Raw genomic sequence first — 15,024 nt, forward strand, 5'->3', positions numbered from 1 at the left:
GCCCCTCCGATTGGACAGAGAGCTCCCACCTCCGGCCTCACTCCCTCCCTACTAGTGACTCACTGGCTAGCTTTAGGGAACTGCATTTCCGATTGGCCGAGTCGGTGCCATGGGAGTTACCGCACGAACGAGAGCTCATTGGCTGAGGCCAATAGGGAAAAGCACCCGAACCTTCTGATTGGTCTCAGGGTCTGGCCATTGAGCAACCTAGGGGAGCCAATTTAAAGCAGCAGGAAGCTGGGAGAGAGTGACACGGACGCAGTTTTTGGGAGGAAAAATCGATTTTTAATAAAATCTGAGGATTATAAAATCGCTACCTGGAACCCTGGGGATTGGGAAAGGTTGGGGGCGGGGCAGAGGGAAGGGCTGGCAATGGGGACTGAGATCCGGGTGAGAAGCTTTCCAGACCAGGTCTGGTTATTTCTCCTTTTTCTTCTTTTCCCGGGGGGGGCGTTCGTTCTTCTTCCCCAGAATCTTCATGAGGTTCTTGGACATGTAGTAGGGCTTGGTCAGGGAGCCGTCATTCCGTTCCAGGTCTTCCACTGAACAGGGAGCCAGAAGAACCCCCGTGAATTCTGCCCTCTCCCAGTCCCTCCCTTCCCTTCCCCCCGTCAGGAGGAAAGAGTTTCTTGGCGTTGCCCTTTTGGCTTACTTTGGTTCCTAATTCATTCTGCTACCCTCTTCCATCTTATGGGTGAGTTCTTCCCATCTACATTCACAGAAAGGGCTACGAACTGCATTTCCCTCCATCCTATTAAATCCTGACCTTTTGAAAGCCTGCCTCTCCTTCAAAGTCTAGCTCAAATGTCACTGGCATGAAACCTTCCTTGGTTCCCTGGCAGATGTATTTCCTTTCTCTGGCATCGCCCAGCACTTGCTCATCCTTTACAGCTCAGTAAGATCAAAGTCACTTCCTCTCACTTTCCTTATCTGGAAAACTGGGTAGTGAGGTGGTACAAAGGGTAGAGCATCAGACCTGGAGTTATGATGACTTGAGTTCTCATCTGGCTTTACACACTTAATAACTGTGTGACCCAGAGCAAGCCATGTAAACCTTTATGTGCCTCTGATTCCTCAACTACAAAAAGGGACGACAACAGCACCTATCTTCCTAAGTTGTATTAAAATGAGAACTTTGCAAACCTTAAAATGCTGTATAAATGTGAGCTCTAATTGTTGCTATTATCTGTAAAATGGGGATAAATAATGCTTGCACGGTGTGACAAAAGAGTCTTAAAAACTATAAAGTATCACAAACTGTGAGCTGTTACTGTATCTCTCCTAAGGTTAATGTCTATGTGTATTTTATATATGGAATATTTACTTTCTTGGATTTTATATGATCTGTATACTGTATTCCCATACTCCTCTTAGAAAATGAGACTCCATCAGGACAGGAAAATGTTCTGTCTAAGCTTTGTACCTCTCCCAGCATCTCTCCCAGCGTTCTCTCCACATCAGGAACTTAATAAATTTTGCAGAACTGAATTTAAAGTCTCTGTTTTCTCAGAGAGCCTTCTTCCTGAGAATTGCCTTTAAATCTGGGGTTCTTTTTTGTCTCCTTTGCTGGATCATTATTAATCTTCTCCCCTTACCTACTACTCTCTTTCCTCTGTGTGATTCTTTATTTTGGGGGGGTGAGTTGGGGGTTTTTTGGAGGGGGGAAAAGGCAAAGCAATTGGGGATTAGTGACTTGCCCAAGGTCACACAGCTAATAAGTGTCAAGTATCTGAGACTGGATTTGAACTCAGGTCCTCCTGACTCCAGGGCTGGTGCTCTATTCATTGCACCACCCTCCTCTGTGTGTTCTTGAAGCCCCTATTCAGGATCCTTTTCTTTTCTCTTCTACCCTGCCCTGGCCCTTAATGATCTCATTCACTGGCACGAATCTATATATATATAGTCCTAACTCCTCTACCAAACTCCATTTCCACATTGCCAATTGCTTACCAGACATCTCTGAATGTCCCATTGTTATCTTAGATGGAACGTTGTTCAGAATGGAAGCCCCAAACCTCTCTTTCCTATTTCTATTGATGGCATCACAATGCTCCCAGTCGCCTCAAGGTTATCCTTGACTTTTCTTTCTCCACCTTCCATATCTGGTCAGTTGCTAAATTCTGACAATATTATTGCCATCCTAATTCAGCCTCTCATCACCTGTCATGTAAACTATTGTAATAGCTTCTTAATTACTCTTGTTGGCTTGTCTCTTTCCTTTCCAATCCAGCCTTCATACAACTGTCAAAATAATTTTTTTAAGGCACAGGTCTGACCAAGTCACTCTCTTGCTCAGAAACCTTCATGGTTCTCTGTTGCCTCTGGGATAGAATATAAATTTCTCCCGTAGTTCAAAACCCTGCACAGACTGGTTCCAACCTACTTTTCAAGTATTATTTTATCTTATGACTGCCCTTGAGCACTCTCCATTCCCTCTAAAATGGATTACTAGCTTTTCCCAGACCTCAGCAGTCCTTTTCCCATCTCCTTGCATTTGCAGAGGTTGTCCCCATGCTTGGAATGAACTCCTTCCTCATCTCTTTCTCTCAGAATCCTTTTCTTTCTTCAGGCCTTAGCTTAGGTGCCATCTTTCCAAGAAAGGTTCTGAGGCCATTCCTACCCTGATTTTTAGTGCTTCTGAGGTAATTTGTACCTATGTGTTACATTGCCCCAGTAGAATATAAGTACCTGGAGGTCAGAGACTTTCTCACTTTTGCACAGTGTCTTCTGTATAGTCAGTGCTTAATAAATATTTGTTGAATCGGTTTGAGATTCAGGCCAGGATCCCCCAGCTCTTAAGCCATTATGCCTTTCGGCTTGTGTCCATTATTTTTCTCAAGATCCTTCTACTTCCAGATCTCTTCTTGGGGGATACAGCAAGGATTAATATGCCAGTTTGTTGAAGGCACAGGTGAATGTGTGGAGAATTTCATAGGGAGGAGCATGTTTCCAGGAGGAAGAAATACTCACAGAAACAGAGGAAGAGAGTATCCACACACATGCTGAAGACACTGAAGAAGCCGGAAGCAATGACATAAGCACCAAGGATGGTGATCTGGAATACAGAAGATGCTGATAGGAACTCAGAAGAGTGAGGACTATTGGAGGAGGAAGAATTCAGGTGAAGGGAACACTTGGAGCCAAGTCACTGACCATGATGGGGAGCCAGTAGTAATTGAGGTTAGGGGAACGAAATTCCTCATTCAGGGCGGGGATTCGGCCAGTGAAGAAAAAGAAAGAGAGGACACCTGGGGAGAGGAGGAAGAAGGCATGATGTGGGGGTGAAGCAACTCTCTTTTTCCCCCAAAATTATGCTCATCTCTTCAAATCCTTGGTTTTTCTCCCCTTCTCCATGTACTGGCATACATTCTCCTCAGAGAATCATATTTACCTAAGCTTCTCCAGACTCCATTGTGGTCGCGTGATAAAATGATTGGCTTTGGAATCAGGATTTGGTTTTTCCTACTGCCTCTACTTCTTACTTGTGTGACCTTGGATAAAGTAATTAACCTTGCCGGGCCTTAATTTCTTAATCTATAAAGTCAGGGGTTAGATTAAACTTCTAAGGTCCCCTTTAGGTCTAAACTGTGGATCCTATGAAATCATATTCTATCTTTCGGCCTTGGTTTCCTTCTCTGTAAAATGAGGAGGGAGAAGGAGGTTGGACTAGGTAATCTATTGTCTTCTGTCTCTAAATTGTATGGCCCTACTCACCAACTCCCGAAACTACCAGCAGTTTGCCGAAGAAGAGCAGCAAGTCTGTCACTTTATCTAGGACAACCACCCTGTTGGTAGAATTTGGGGGGTTATCTCTGGGGTAGGGAAAAGTTAAAAACAGAGCAGCTACAGAGATGGGATGGGGTTGCGATGAACGATTAGAGATTTGGGGGAAAAGCAGGATGGTGGACCTTTATGGGTAGGAGTTTCCTTAAGGTAGGGAGGCAGGGGCTGGACCTTAGGAACTCTGAAGGAATGAGGCTAAGGATTTAACACTCTGACCTGATAATGTTTCTCATGAGCAGCATGAAGGCATTCTTAGCAGAGATACAGAAATTCTTCCCATAGATGGCAATCTAGGAGAAGAAAAACCAGAAAGAAGATTCCTAATACATTTCCCCTTCCTTCCCAGTAGTTATGCTGTCTGCTAATGGGGGTGGAGTTAGGGATGAGGGTAGAGAGAGACACAGAGGGTACTTGTGGTGGTTTATCAGAGGTTAGGAGGGAGGAGATACTTTTAGATAAGAGGCCCAAAGACCTCACCATGATGTATGCATTTCGGTTCAAGAATTTGATGAATTTCTCCAGACACCAGAAGCAGCATTTGAGACAACACAAAACACATCGGATCAGAGAGTTCTGGGCTCCTAGAGGTGGGTTGGGGTGAAGAGGACAGGAGAGGAGAAGTATCTGGTCATAACCTCTCTCTGGAGTCCCCTAAGCTGTCAACTCTCCCCTCCCCACAGAACTGAAGTGTGAGACCCAGCCTCTCGTTCTCACCTACCACAACTCAGGTACCTGACCCCTCGGGTCCTACCTCTTAGTTTGTGATCCAAGTACTCCAAGATAACCCTCACTATCTGGACCAGAGTCAAGATCAAGGCTCCAAAGGCCAGGGACCCTGTGTGGTAACTGAGGAAATGAGACCGGCTGTTAGGGGCTAGCCTTACTTGAAAATCTAGGCCTTCCCTGTCCTCTCCTCAGAGAGTAAAGCATCCCCGCCTTTCTCCAGTCCCCAGGTCTCTCGCCTTAGAAGCCCAGGTTTCAATCTCCTGACTTTTTTGAAAGTCCTAAGTGTTCTTTCCCCAAACTACACTGACCGCAGAGTCCTGAAGAAAGAAGCTGCGAGGGGACAGGAAGGGATGTCCCGAGGCTTGTTGAAGGCCCAGTAGAAGGAAGCAAAGGCTCCAGCCAGGACACATTGCCCTAAGGCCAGCACCCAGTTGAGTGTCCAAAACAATCCTAGGATCCCATAGATCTGCAGGTTAAATAGTGAACGCTGGGCTGCCCCTGATGAGGAGTAACCTAGGAACTGGCAAGTTAGACCTGGGCAGTTGTCGATGGAGAAATTGAGTTGGTTGGAGAAATCGTCCTGAAAGGGAGAAGAAAGCATAGAGAAGGGCCATTAATCATTCTGTGTCCTAGCTCTAACCCAGGCACTGTGTTAGTCAGTAGGAAATGGGAAAACAGAATAACTTCATTCTCTCTCTCTCTGTCCCCAGATTTGAGATCTATGTTAGACCCCCTCCTCCATTTTACTTCCCAACTAAGTGTAAGACCATCCACCCTATGGAACACAATAAGATCCCCACCATACCCTTTAGGTTTCTCCCCACAAATATCCTTCTCGTCCTGGAGCTTCCTTACCAGGGGGTCACATGTCGTATTGATGATCTCTCGGCAGCCTGGGTCACTGCCATTGGGAGCCCACCATCCATACTGAGGTTGTCCAGATGTGGCCAGATACCCAAGGAAGAAGTCAAGGAAGCATTGGATAGTAGAAGGAGGTCTGGATTTGGGGTCAGAGGATCTGGGTTGGAATGCTGGCACTATCGCTTATTGCCTGTGTGACTTTGGACAAATCGACCAATCAAACCTTTATTAAGGGTCTACATATGCCAGGCACTGGACAGATCATTTAATCATCTCAGGACCTATTTCCTCATCTGTAAAATAACTAAGTAACCACTCCCAGCTCTAAATTCTACAATCTTATGATAGTAGGGAACATGTTAGGGTTAGGGAAAGATGATTCTCCAGGGCCTATCATCAAGGAGCAACAGCTTCCCCCAGTAACAAACAAGGCCCTTCAACTCAAAGGAAGACATAGTTCCCCACTATAATCCTAGGGCTGCCTGTGGGCCACCAAGATTAGAGTCTGAGGGGATCTGAGACTTCATTCGGAGGATACAGAGCTGTCACGACCCAGTAGGCCACACAGATGAGCAGGAGGACAAAAGTCAGGAGTGGGAAGAACAAGGCGGACATCATGTGTGCCACGGCCCTGCGGAAGAGACGTTCTTGCTCACTCATAGACCAGGCTGCAGCCTTTTAATCTCCCAGTTAACTGCCTTGGGTCTCTCTGCAACATTATTACCCTACCACTCCCATCATTTTATTCTTCCTTCCATCCAGGCTCTCCCTCCTCCATATTTTTTATATGGTTAGAATATATTGTTCAGTCGTTTTCAATCACATCCAACTGTGTGACCCCATTTGAGTTTTCTTGGCAAAGATATTGAAGTGTTTGCCATTTCTTTCTCCAGCTCATTTGACAGATAAGGAAACTGAGGCAGAGTTAAGTGACTTGTCCAGAGTCACACAGCTAGTAGGTGTCTGAGGCCAGATTTGAATTCAGGAAGATGAATCTTCCTGTCTCCAGGACCAGTACTCTATCCACTTCACCACACAGCTGTCCTAGGGATTGGAGTATAGGTTCCATGAAGTCATTATCGGTGACATGAATTGCATGCCAGAAGTGGAATAAAAGAATGACAACAGTTTCCTCACCTGTGAAATGAACGGTTGGCCTTGACAATCCCTAAGGTCCCTTCTAACACTAAATCCTATGTTCTAATATCATTAGAAAAGGAAGTGGGTCAGCCATAGAGGGGGGACTGAAGGATAACTGGAGAGTCTGAGTGGTACGCTGGTACTCTTGTGATTCTAAAAGAGCCACAGAAAGGCCTCCAGCACAGTGAGTGGAGGATAAATCCTTCTGTGGATGGCTTATGAAGACATAGATGAGAATTACATAATATGACAAAATCTGGTGGGGTCTGCAATCTATTAGAGGACACAGCACTTACAATGAAATCAACCAGACATCTGAGTATATAAATATAATTCATACCTAAAAGTCTTATTGAAGTTTTAAACTTTAAAATGCATAAAACCTCTTAGGTTTAAAAAGCTTAAAGCTCCCTGCTCCTTCCTTTTAAGGAAGACAGGAGCTCCCCACCGCCCAAAATAGGAAGATTACCTACACTACAGGGTCAGCTCTCCTATCATCCCTCCCATCCCTCCCTCCTTCCCTTCTCTCTCTCTCCCTTTCCCTGATTCTTGACATATCTTTGTCTTCTCTGTGATTGGCCATTTCTCTCTTTAACTCATTTCTGTCCCCCAACCCCACTCTTTCCTTACTTTTGTATTCTCACATCTTAAATCTCTCCCCATTCTCTTCCCCACTAACTTGCTGGCTTCCTCAAGGAGAGCAATGGCTATCCGGATCCTTTGTCTGAGGAAGATCAGAAGCAGCAGAAGGATCCCCTCCAGCACAGAGACCACAATCACTATGGGAGAAATGGGGAGGAGGGTGGGAATCATAGCAATGGTGGAGAAGTGATGAAGAATATGGAATTAATACACTGGGGAGTATGGTCACCAGCCCCGAGGGGAAATATGATGGGGCTGGGAAGCGTCAGAGATATCACCAGCCCTGAAGGGAAATATGGTATGGTTGGGAAGGTCAGAGCTACCCAGCGTCTGTCAAGGGGTATGAGGGAACAAGTAAGTGGTTTTGTGGGTTGGGGCTCAATCTGTAGAGATAGGCTTTGGTTGAGTTTTAGAGAGCTTGGGGATCCAGGGTGTTGAGGAAGGAGGGCATGACTCACAAGCAGCTAGCCAGGTCTCTTGCACATTTTGGTAGGCGGAAAGGTTGGTGGTAAAGCCCTGCTTGGAAATGGTGGCTCCTCTATCCCGAAGTGTCTTGTACTCCTTCCAACAGTGGTAGATCCCATACGCGAGAACCCCTAGCACCCCCAAAATCAGCACCAACACCAGGGGCCCCGCCACAAGGCGAAGTAACAGCAAAAACAATAAGCTCAAGACCAGAGATATAGCCAGGGCACTGAGGACAGGAAGGGATGGAATGAGGGATGGATGATCCTGAGGTTCCTGCATTCTCCACACTGTTCCCGAAGCCTCTAAACCTTCAGAGCCACCTCCCTTACCCCTCATCCAAGGGAACAGTGTGTTGTCTCTCCCAGGGAAGATTTTCTTTCCTTCTAGTCCTATTCAGCTTATGATCTATAGTCATTCCCAGTTCCTCTTCTGCTTTCTTATTTTCCTCTCCTCTATTTCTAAACCAATATCCCCACGTACCATGGGGCTATGGCTTCCTAGAGTAAAGGGACCAAGGAAAGGAAGAGAGATTCTGGAAAAATCTGGCAACTCACATAAGGATCCAGTACCAGGACCGAGCAATATCTTCAAAAATCTTGATGCTGATTTCTCGGGCATTAAGGGTGTCCAAGAGACCACTGAGTGAAGGATAAGGGTCAGACTAGATATGAGGGCCAAAGGGTAGATGGAAGGAAGAACAGGGATGAGGGATGAGAGAGGAGGGATATCTCACTTGAGTCCTTCAGTGATATTGGTTGTAGTCAATGAAAAGTTAGCAGGAATCTCAGCATCGACAGAAGGAAAGCATCGGCCCAGAACTGGAGAGGGAGAATTCAGTGAAGGCTAGACTCATTTGGTACCTGGCTCCCAACTTTCTGGTCAATAAATACTTGTTGGATGTAAGGATGGTCAGTTCCTGCTCCCAGAAACCTTCCCTAAATATAGGCCTGGACTGTTCCAACACTTTGAAGATCTTGGTCTCCTTCAGAGGTTCCTTCATCCTGGGCCCTCTTGTCTCTCTATACTCTCTCTTGGTGATGGCATCATTTCCTATAGATTCAACCAATCATTTCTATTCAGATGACTCCCAAATCTATATTCTTAGGCCCTATCTTTCCTGATGATGATCTCACCTGAATAATTGCAATCTCAGATGATCAAGTGCCTACTTCTCCTGGATGTTCCATAGGCATCTTAACCTCATCATGTCCAAAAGAGTCCTCATTATCTTTCCCCTTAAATCTGTCCCTCCTCCAAACTTCCCTATTTCTGTCAAGTGTGGTACCATCCTCCCAATCACCTAGATTTTCTAATCTAGGAGTCATCTTTGACTCTTCATTCTCACTTCTCCTTTCCTTACCTCTTCTCAAATCCAGTGAATTTCACCTCTCTATTCACATCCCAGCCACCATAATTCAGGCCCTTATCCTGGACATGGATCACTGTATTAGTCTTCTAATTGGTCTCTATGCATCCAGTCTTTCCCCTCATCAATCCATTTTGTACATGAATGCCAAATGGTCATTCCTAATGGTCTAACCATGTCACAACCAGGGAAATCAGGAAAAGTCTATTAAAGGAAGAAATACCTTAGCTAAGCCTTGAAGGAAGTTAGGGATTCTAAGAGGTGGAGGTGAGAAAAGAGCATTTCAGGTGTGGGGAGTAAGGGCAGAGAGGGAGCAGACTAAATAGCCCAATTTAATTGGAATGTAGAGTGCTAATGTGTAAGGAACCTGGAAAGATATGTTGGAGCCACACTGTGAAGTAAGTGGTTCTTCTGTCAGATAGGAGTCTGTGAGTGACTGGATTTGGGCAGACCAAATTATGAGGCTAATGACCCATGTGAAAGGTGATAAGGACCTAGACTAGGATGGTTGTCTTGTTAGTAAAGAGATGTTGAGGAAGTAAAGTGGACAAGACTTGGCATCTGGTTGGATATGAGGTGGATGGAGTAGATGGGGCAGGAGGTGGGTGAATGGAAAGTGAAGAGTTAAGGATGACTAAGGTATTGAACTTGGGTGCCTGGAGGGATGGTAGTGCTCCCAATGGAAAGAGGGAAGTTAGGAGAAGTGGGGAGTATAAGGGCAAAGACAATGAAACTTGTTTTAGACATACATTGAGTTTGGGCTGCCTATAAGACTTTCATTGGAGAGGTCAAGCCAGCAGGAAGATACTGGCCTGGCACTCTAAGTATGTGCTATATGCACAATTAATATACGGCAAAGAAATAGGTACTGCATGAAGCCCAGTGCAGGGAAAAGAGCCCTGGACAGAGAGCAACAGAACACCTGGGTTCTGGCTGCCATTAACTTGCCAAGTGACCTTGGACAAGTCCCTTCTCTCTGGGCCTCCTCCTCTGAAGCAGTTGGCCTAGGGAATCTCTAAAGTGCCTTCTATCCGTATAGCTTTGTGAAAACACAAATCACTTACTAACCTGGAGTAGAGGGGAGGAGGAAAGCAGGGCAGAGGTCCAGATTCAGACTTGAAATCACTTCCTGGGGAAAGGGATGAAGATACAGTCATACACACACACACACACACACACACACACACACACACACACTCACACTAGTTAGATGTACATCTCTCTCTCACACACACACACACACTGGTCAGATATACACCTGTCTCTCTCTCTCTCTCTCTCTCTCTCTCTCTCTCTCTCTCTCTCACACACACACACACACACACACACACACACACACACACACGGTGGAGGGGAGTGAAGTGGAGCTGGTAGAAAAGATTCACCGTCCAGTTGACCTCATATGGTCCTGCCCTTACCCTTCGAAGAAAGTCTTTGGTTGTTGTTGAGACTTGAGATCATAGTCCCGGGGTGTGTGTGTGTATGTGTGTGTGTTTGCTGGCTCACCATTTTTGGATCAACACTGGGCTGGCAATAAGAGATCAGGGATGAATTGAAGACATCTTCCACAGACTGATACATCTTACTAGGATTCACCATCCAATACCATTCCGGGCAGGAAGAAACACAGATCTGTGCAACATAGAGAGGGAGGGTATAACAGGGAGCTATTTGCCACAGTCTCATAGGACATTCTTAGTGGATATGAGAGAGAATGCCAGGATCCCCAAGGAACTCTCTGAGGGTTGGGGAAGAGGACATCCAGGTCAACGGATGACAAATTAGAGTTGGAAAGGAACTTACAGATCATTATATCCAACCTCCTCCTGCTACAGCGGAGGTAAGGCCCAGAGAGGTTAAGTGATTTTTGCAAGGTCACATGGGGTAACAGAGCTGGGATTTAAATCTGGGCCTCCTGACTTCAAATCTAGTGCTCAATTTGGGTCCCCGGGGCAGGGAGAGGACACGGGATTCCCTAAGAGGCTCTGACCTGGTTAGTAAGGCACTGAAGTCCATTCATGGTGGCTGTAATAATACTAGTAGCCGTGATACAGCTGAAGATATTGAAGTAATAGAGGTATGGTTTGTCTCTGTAAGGAGAGAGGTCAGGACCACGAGCCCTAGTCAGTCAGCTGCAGACTCAGAGAATAAGAGGCTCCTACACCTAGAGCTAGAAGGGATTTTGCAAAGGTTATCTATTTCAAGGGGCGCTAGGTGGCACAGTTGAGTTCAGGGCTTGGAGTCAGCTCATCTTCCTGAGTTCAAATCTGGTCTTAGACATTTACTAGCTGTGTGACCTTGGGCAAATCATTTAACCCTGTTTGCCTCAGTTCTTCATCTGTAAAATGAGATGGAGAAGGCAATGGCAAACCATTCCATTATCTTTGCCAGGAAAACCCTAATGGGGTCATGAAGGGTTGGACAGGACTGAACAACAACTATTTTGTTTTACAGATGACCAAACTGAGACCCAGGGAATTCAGGTGACTTGCTTAAGGTAATATTGGCTGTAAACCTTGGAGGCAGGATATGAACTCAGGTCCTCTGAGCCCAGAATCAGTTTCCTCCAAAGTACCACTTTTCTTTCCTTGAATCTCTCAGGTGATAAAGTTTAAGCTTCCCTATATCCTGAATAATTTTCTAACATATTATACTGTGGATTTTCTAGGTGGGAAGGTCCTTGAGAGCAAGTATGGTGCTATTTCTAAAATTTTTTTGGTATTGCCTATGTAGTGCTTTGGCCATTTGAGGAATGTTTGTTGAGCTGATTTGGCCCCACAGGATCTGGGGTGGTAGGGACCTCAAAGACCTAGTATAAACCTTGTCATTTTACAGAGGGAAAAAGAGGTTGGTGCCGAGCCATGAGCTGCTAGGGAGTAAAACATATTGTCTTTGCCCTCCAGGAGCTTATAATCTAGAGGGTAACAAGACACAAAGACTGACACACAACAGATAACAACTGGGTGCCAAATGATACAGTGCTGACTTTAAGCACAATGTGGGCACTGAGCAGGGAGAGATCTCTGTGGGCTGGAGAAGTCAGGAGGGCTTGGTGGAGAAGGTGAGTCCTGAGGGGAAGGATTCTTCAAGCAGGAGGAGAGGAGGGAGCTGGTTTCAAGGGAAAGAAGAGCATCCATCTTGAGCTCCTCCTTCCCTCAGGGATCCAAGCGTTTAGATCCCCTCACCTGTTCTCTCCAATCCCACAGTAGGCCCCTGTAGAGTTCCTGGGATAAAGAACTTGACGAGGATCTCCATATAACCAGGCTGAGGGACAAAGAAAAACGGAGAGGTAGAGAGCATTGTGGTTTTAGGGATTTGGTCTCTTCATCACCCATCCTCCTCTCTCCACCTGCAGATTCTGGGAAGGGAAAAGCTCACCCACAATCCCCACAACAATGTAGCCTCCAATGAACACCAGGAAGAGGACACAGCAGATGACATCAGTGCAGCTCCTAGGGAGAATGAGGGATGAAAAAGAGATTTTTTTTTTTTTTGGCAAGGCAGTGAGTAGGGAATTAATGGGGGTTAATGTTGTTGGAGAATTGGAGAGATCATTGGATAGAAGTTTGTGTGGGGGGGGTATATTTGGGAATATGGATTTTGGTAGGGGGAGATGTTACCTGTTTTTGATGGGGCCTCTGAAAGTGGGATCATATGTGACACGCTTCCCTGAGGGGGAGAGTGAGGTAAGGCAGAGACTCAGAACCACATAGGTTAGCATATAATGGTTGTCATTTTGTGGGTCAGCCTTGTCATCCCCAGAACAAATTCCTTCCCTTCCTTCTTAACGGCTATCCTGAGACCTTTCTTGCTCCTTCCCTGGCTGTCAAGTACCCCCTTTCACAAATGCCAAACTTCACTAGCAGAGTGAAGGAAAAGATAGACTGGGAGAGCGAGGGAGGGAGATAGAGACAGAGACAGAGGGATAGAGAGAGAGATAAAGAGAGGAGAGACAAAGAGAGACAGAGACAGAGAGACAAAGTGAGACAGAGAGGGAGAGAGAGAGAGAGAAAGAGAGAGAGAGAGAGGTGAGGGAGAGACTGGAAGAAGGGGCCAGAGACAAGAGTGAGAGGAAATGAAGCAGGATGGAGAAGTAAATCGAGTTAGGAAAGACAGGTTAACTGGCAATGGGAACTCCTCTCCAGCCCCGCCTTGGGTCTATATGCTTATCAGACCTTTTCCTGGTTCACACCTCTGTGGCCGTGAGCCCAGGAAATAGCCTTCGCCTTGCTCCCTCCCCCCAGTCAGGGCTCTCTTTCTCCAGTCTAATTTGGACTTCCGTCATTCTGTGTCCATCCATCTTCTCTCCAGTCTCCATCAGTCTCTTTGGTACTTTCAACCCAACCTTTGGCTCCCCTCCTTGGCAGTTTTCATTTCTTTATTAGCCCTCAGGGCAAGAATTTCCAGGAGACTCCTCACTCCCGTCCCCCAGGGTATGAGGAGCAGCTGCTGGGAGGGAGACCAGGAGGCTGGCATCATTTTCGTCAGGGGACTCCAGATTGTATAAACACAAAGAATTAACCCTTGGGATGCCCTCAGTCCCTCATCCGTCTTAGGGGCATGGATATCTTTCCTCCTCAGCACCTAGATTCCTCTTCAGGTTCCAGTGGTGAGTGAGCCGAACGGAGAAGGCAAGGGTGACACCTGAGCCTTGCTCAGATTGCAGACACAAACTCTGTGGAGCACCTGCACTTACAGCACACATGGTGGGAAGGGAAGAGGCAGGGTCCTTCTGAAGGATTAGGGTAGGGGAAAAAAGTATTGGAAAGGGCCAGGGGCAAGGGAAGACTGGCAAGAAGGTGGGGCTGTGTGTGTATCTGTTTTCCCCAATTCCCTTAGACTGTTCTCAAGACTCTTAGAAAAGAGGTCAATCATTGACCTGTAGCCGTCTCCAGGAAGTCCATGGGGACGCACCCTCCCCCTTCCCGATTTCTTATAGGAATGGACACAGGCAGTTGGCACTCTCAATGGCCCCTTTCCTCTAGTCCTCCTCTCACTTTCGTAACTCAGGCGTTCAATTTCCCTGGTCCTTCCTCTACAGGATCCAAGAATCCAATTTCCACGGGCCATTAGAAACCTAGGTGTTGGCTCCTGAGGGGATTTTTCCTCTAAGAGTCCTTTCTCCTCTCTAGCCCTCAGGGGAATCCACATGCCCAGTCCTCCAGCCAGCTCTCAAGGACCCAAGCACATAGTTTTTCCAGCCTCCATACAGCGAGTCACGCATCCATCCTTTTAACTCCTGCCTTTCCTCCTACCTCAGAGAACTCAATAATTTACCTATGTCCCCCTCCCTCAATCCTCCCCCTTGACCCTCCAGACCTGGGGAGCATCTTTCCCCCCCCTGCTCCCTTTAGAGTTCCAGGGATCCAGCTCTTCAGTAATTCTTCAGCCCATTTCCCTATACCCCCCTTGAAGTCACAGGGATCTAGTTTCTCCCGTGCTTCCAAAAATCCCAGCTTTCCTTTAACCAGACCCTTCAATGCTCAGGCTCGTAGGCATCTAGCCCCAAGTCTTACCATAAGCCTCCTTCTCATCTGGTTTCTTCCCCATGACTACAGGCAGGCTCCAGAGTAATTGTTGCCTTCTCTAGGGAACTAGCGTCTTACCTGCTGCTTGCCTCCAAGCCCCACCTCCTCTGCTGACGTCACTATTCCCACCCCTCCCATTCACCTGTGGTCCTAAAGCACTGGCCTGCCAGTACCCAACTTTCAACTTTCCCTGTCCTGGATCTTTAACAACATAAGCAGGAACTGGGGTGGGGGTTAGGGAGGTGGCTGAAACTGGGGCTAGGCTCAGGGCAATCTGACTTGAAAACATACTCAAAGCCTCTTCAAAAATGCATGTAAATCAATGTAGTTCTGTTCCAGTAAGAGGTTTGGATAGTTTGTCTCAAAGTACAAGGGTCACCTTCTGTCCCACAGGAATCTAACCATAGCCTGATACTCCCAACTTTTTTCCTCAGACTCAATGGCTGTTTTTCTTTTTTCTCCAATTTTTTGGATTCTGCCATAGCCGATACCTGTCCACCCTGCTTCCTC

At 46.5% G+C, this 15,024-nt stretch overlaps 1 protein-coding gene across 1 annotated transcript; it reads right to left on the bottom strand.

The window, feature by feature from the left end:
• Positions 1-323: 323 nt before the first annotated feature.
• SLC44A4 (solute carrier family 44 member 4) lies at positions 324-14,594 on the bottom strand. Its single transcript, XM_036767421.1, has 21 exons — positions 14,503-14,594; positions 12,607-12,655; positions 12,365-12,438; positions 12,172-12,250; positions 10,977-11,076; positions 10,493-10,618; positions 10,055-10,115; positions 8,354-8,438; positions 8,175-8,258; positions 7,611-7,846; positions 7,190-7,289; positions 5,909-6,001; positions 5,365-5,464; positions 4,818-5,089; positions 4,535-4,629; positions 4,261-4,364; positions 4,000-4,073; positions 3,715-3,785; positions 3,154-3,248; positions 2,971-3,055; positions 324-542 (listed from the first exon to the last, which is right to left on the bottom strand). Exons 1-21 carry the CDS (start codon positions 14,534-14,536, stop codon positions 418-420), a joined length of 2,142 nt encoding a protein of 713 aa, XP_036623316.1. The 5' UTR covers positions 14,537-14,594; the 3' UTR covers positions 324-417.
• Between the last annotated feature and the right edge of the window lie 430 nt (positions 14,595-15,024).

The sequence above is a fragment of the Trichosurus vulpecula genome, chromosome 7 (genome assembly GCF_011100635.1).
Source record: "Trichosurus vulpecula isolate mTriVul1 chromosome 7, mTriVul1.pri, whole genome shotgun sequence".
NCBI lineage: Eukaryota > Metazoa > Chordata > Mammalia > Diprotodontia > Phalangeridae > Trichosurus > Trichosurus vulpecula.

Excerpts from the sequence above, each read along its gene's own strand:
- SLC44A4 (XM_036767421.1), bottom strand. The coding sequence starts at position 14,536 with ATGGGGAAGAAACCAGATGAGAAGGAGGCTTATG. Across the intron at positions 7,847-8,174 it reads TCCTGGTACTGGATCCTTAT|TGCCCTGGCTATATCTCTGG; the intron begins GTGAGTTGCCAG and ends TCCTGTCCTCAG. Across the intron at positions 6,002-7,189 it reads CTCCTTGAGGAAGCCAGCAA|GGCCGTGGCACACATGATGT; the intron begins GTTAGTGGGGAA and ends TCTCTTCCGCAG.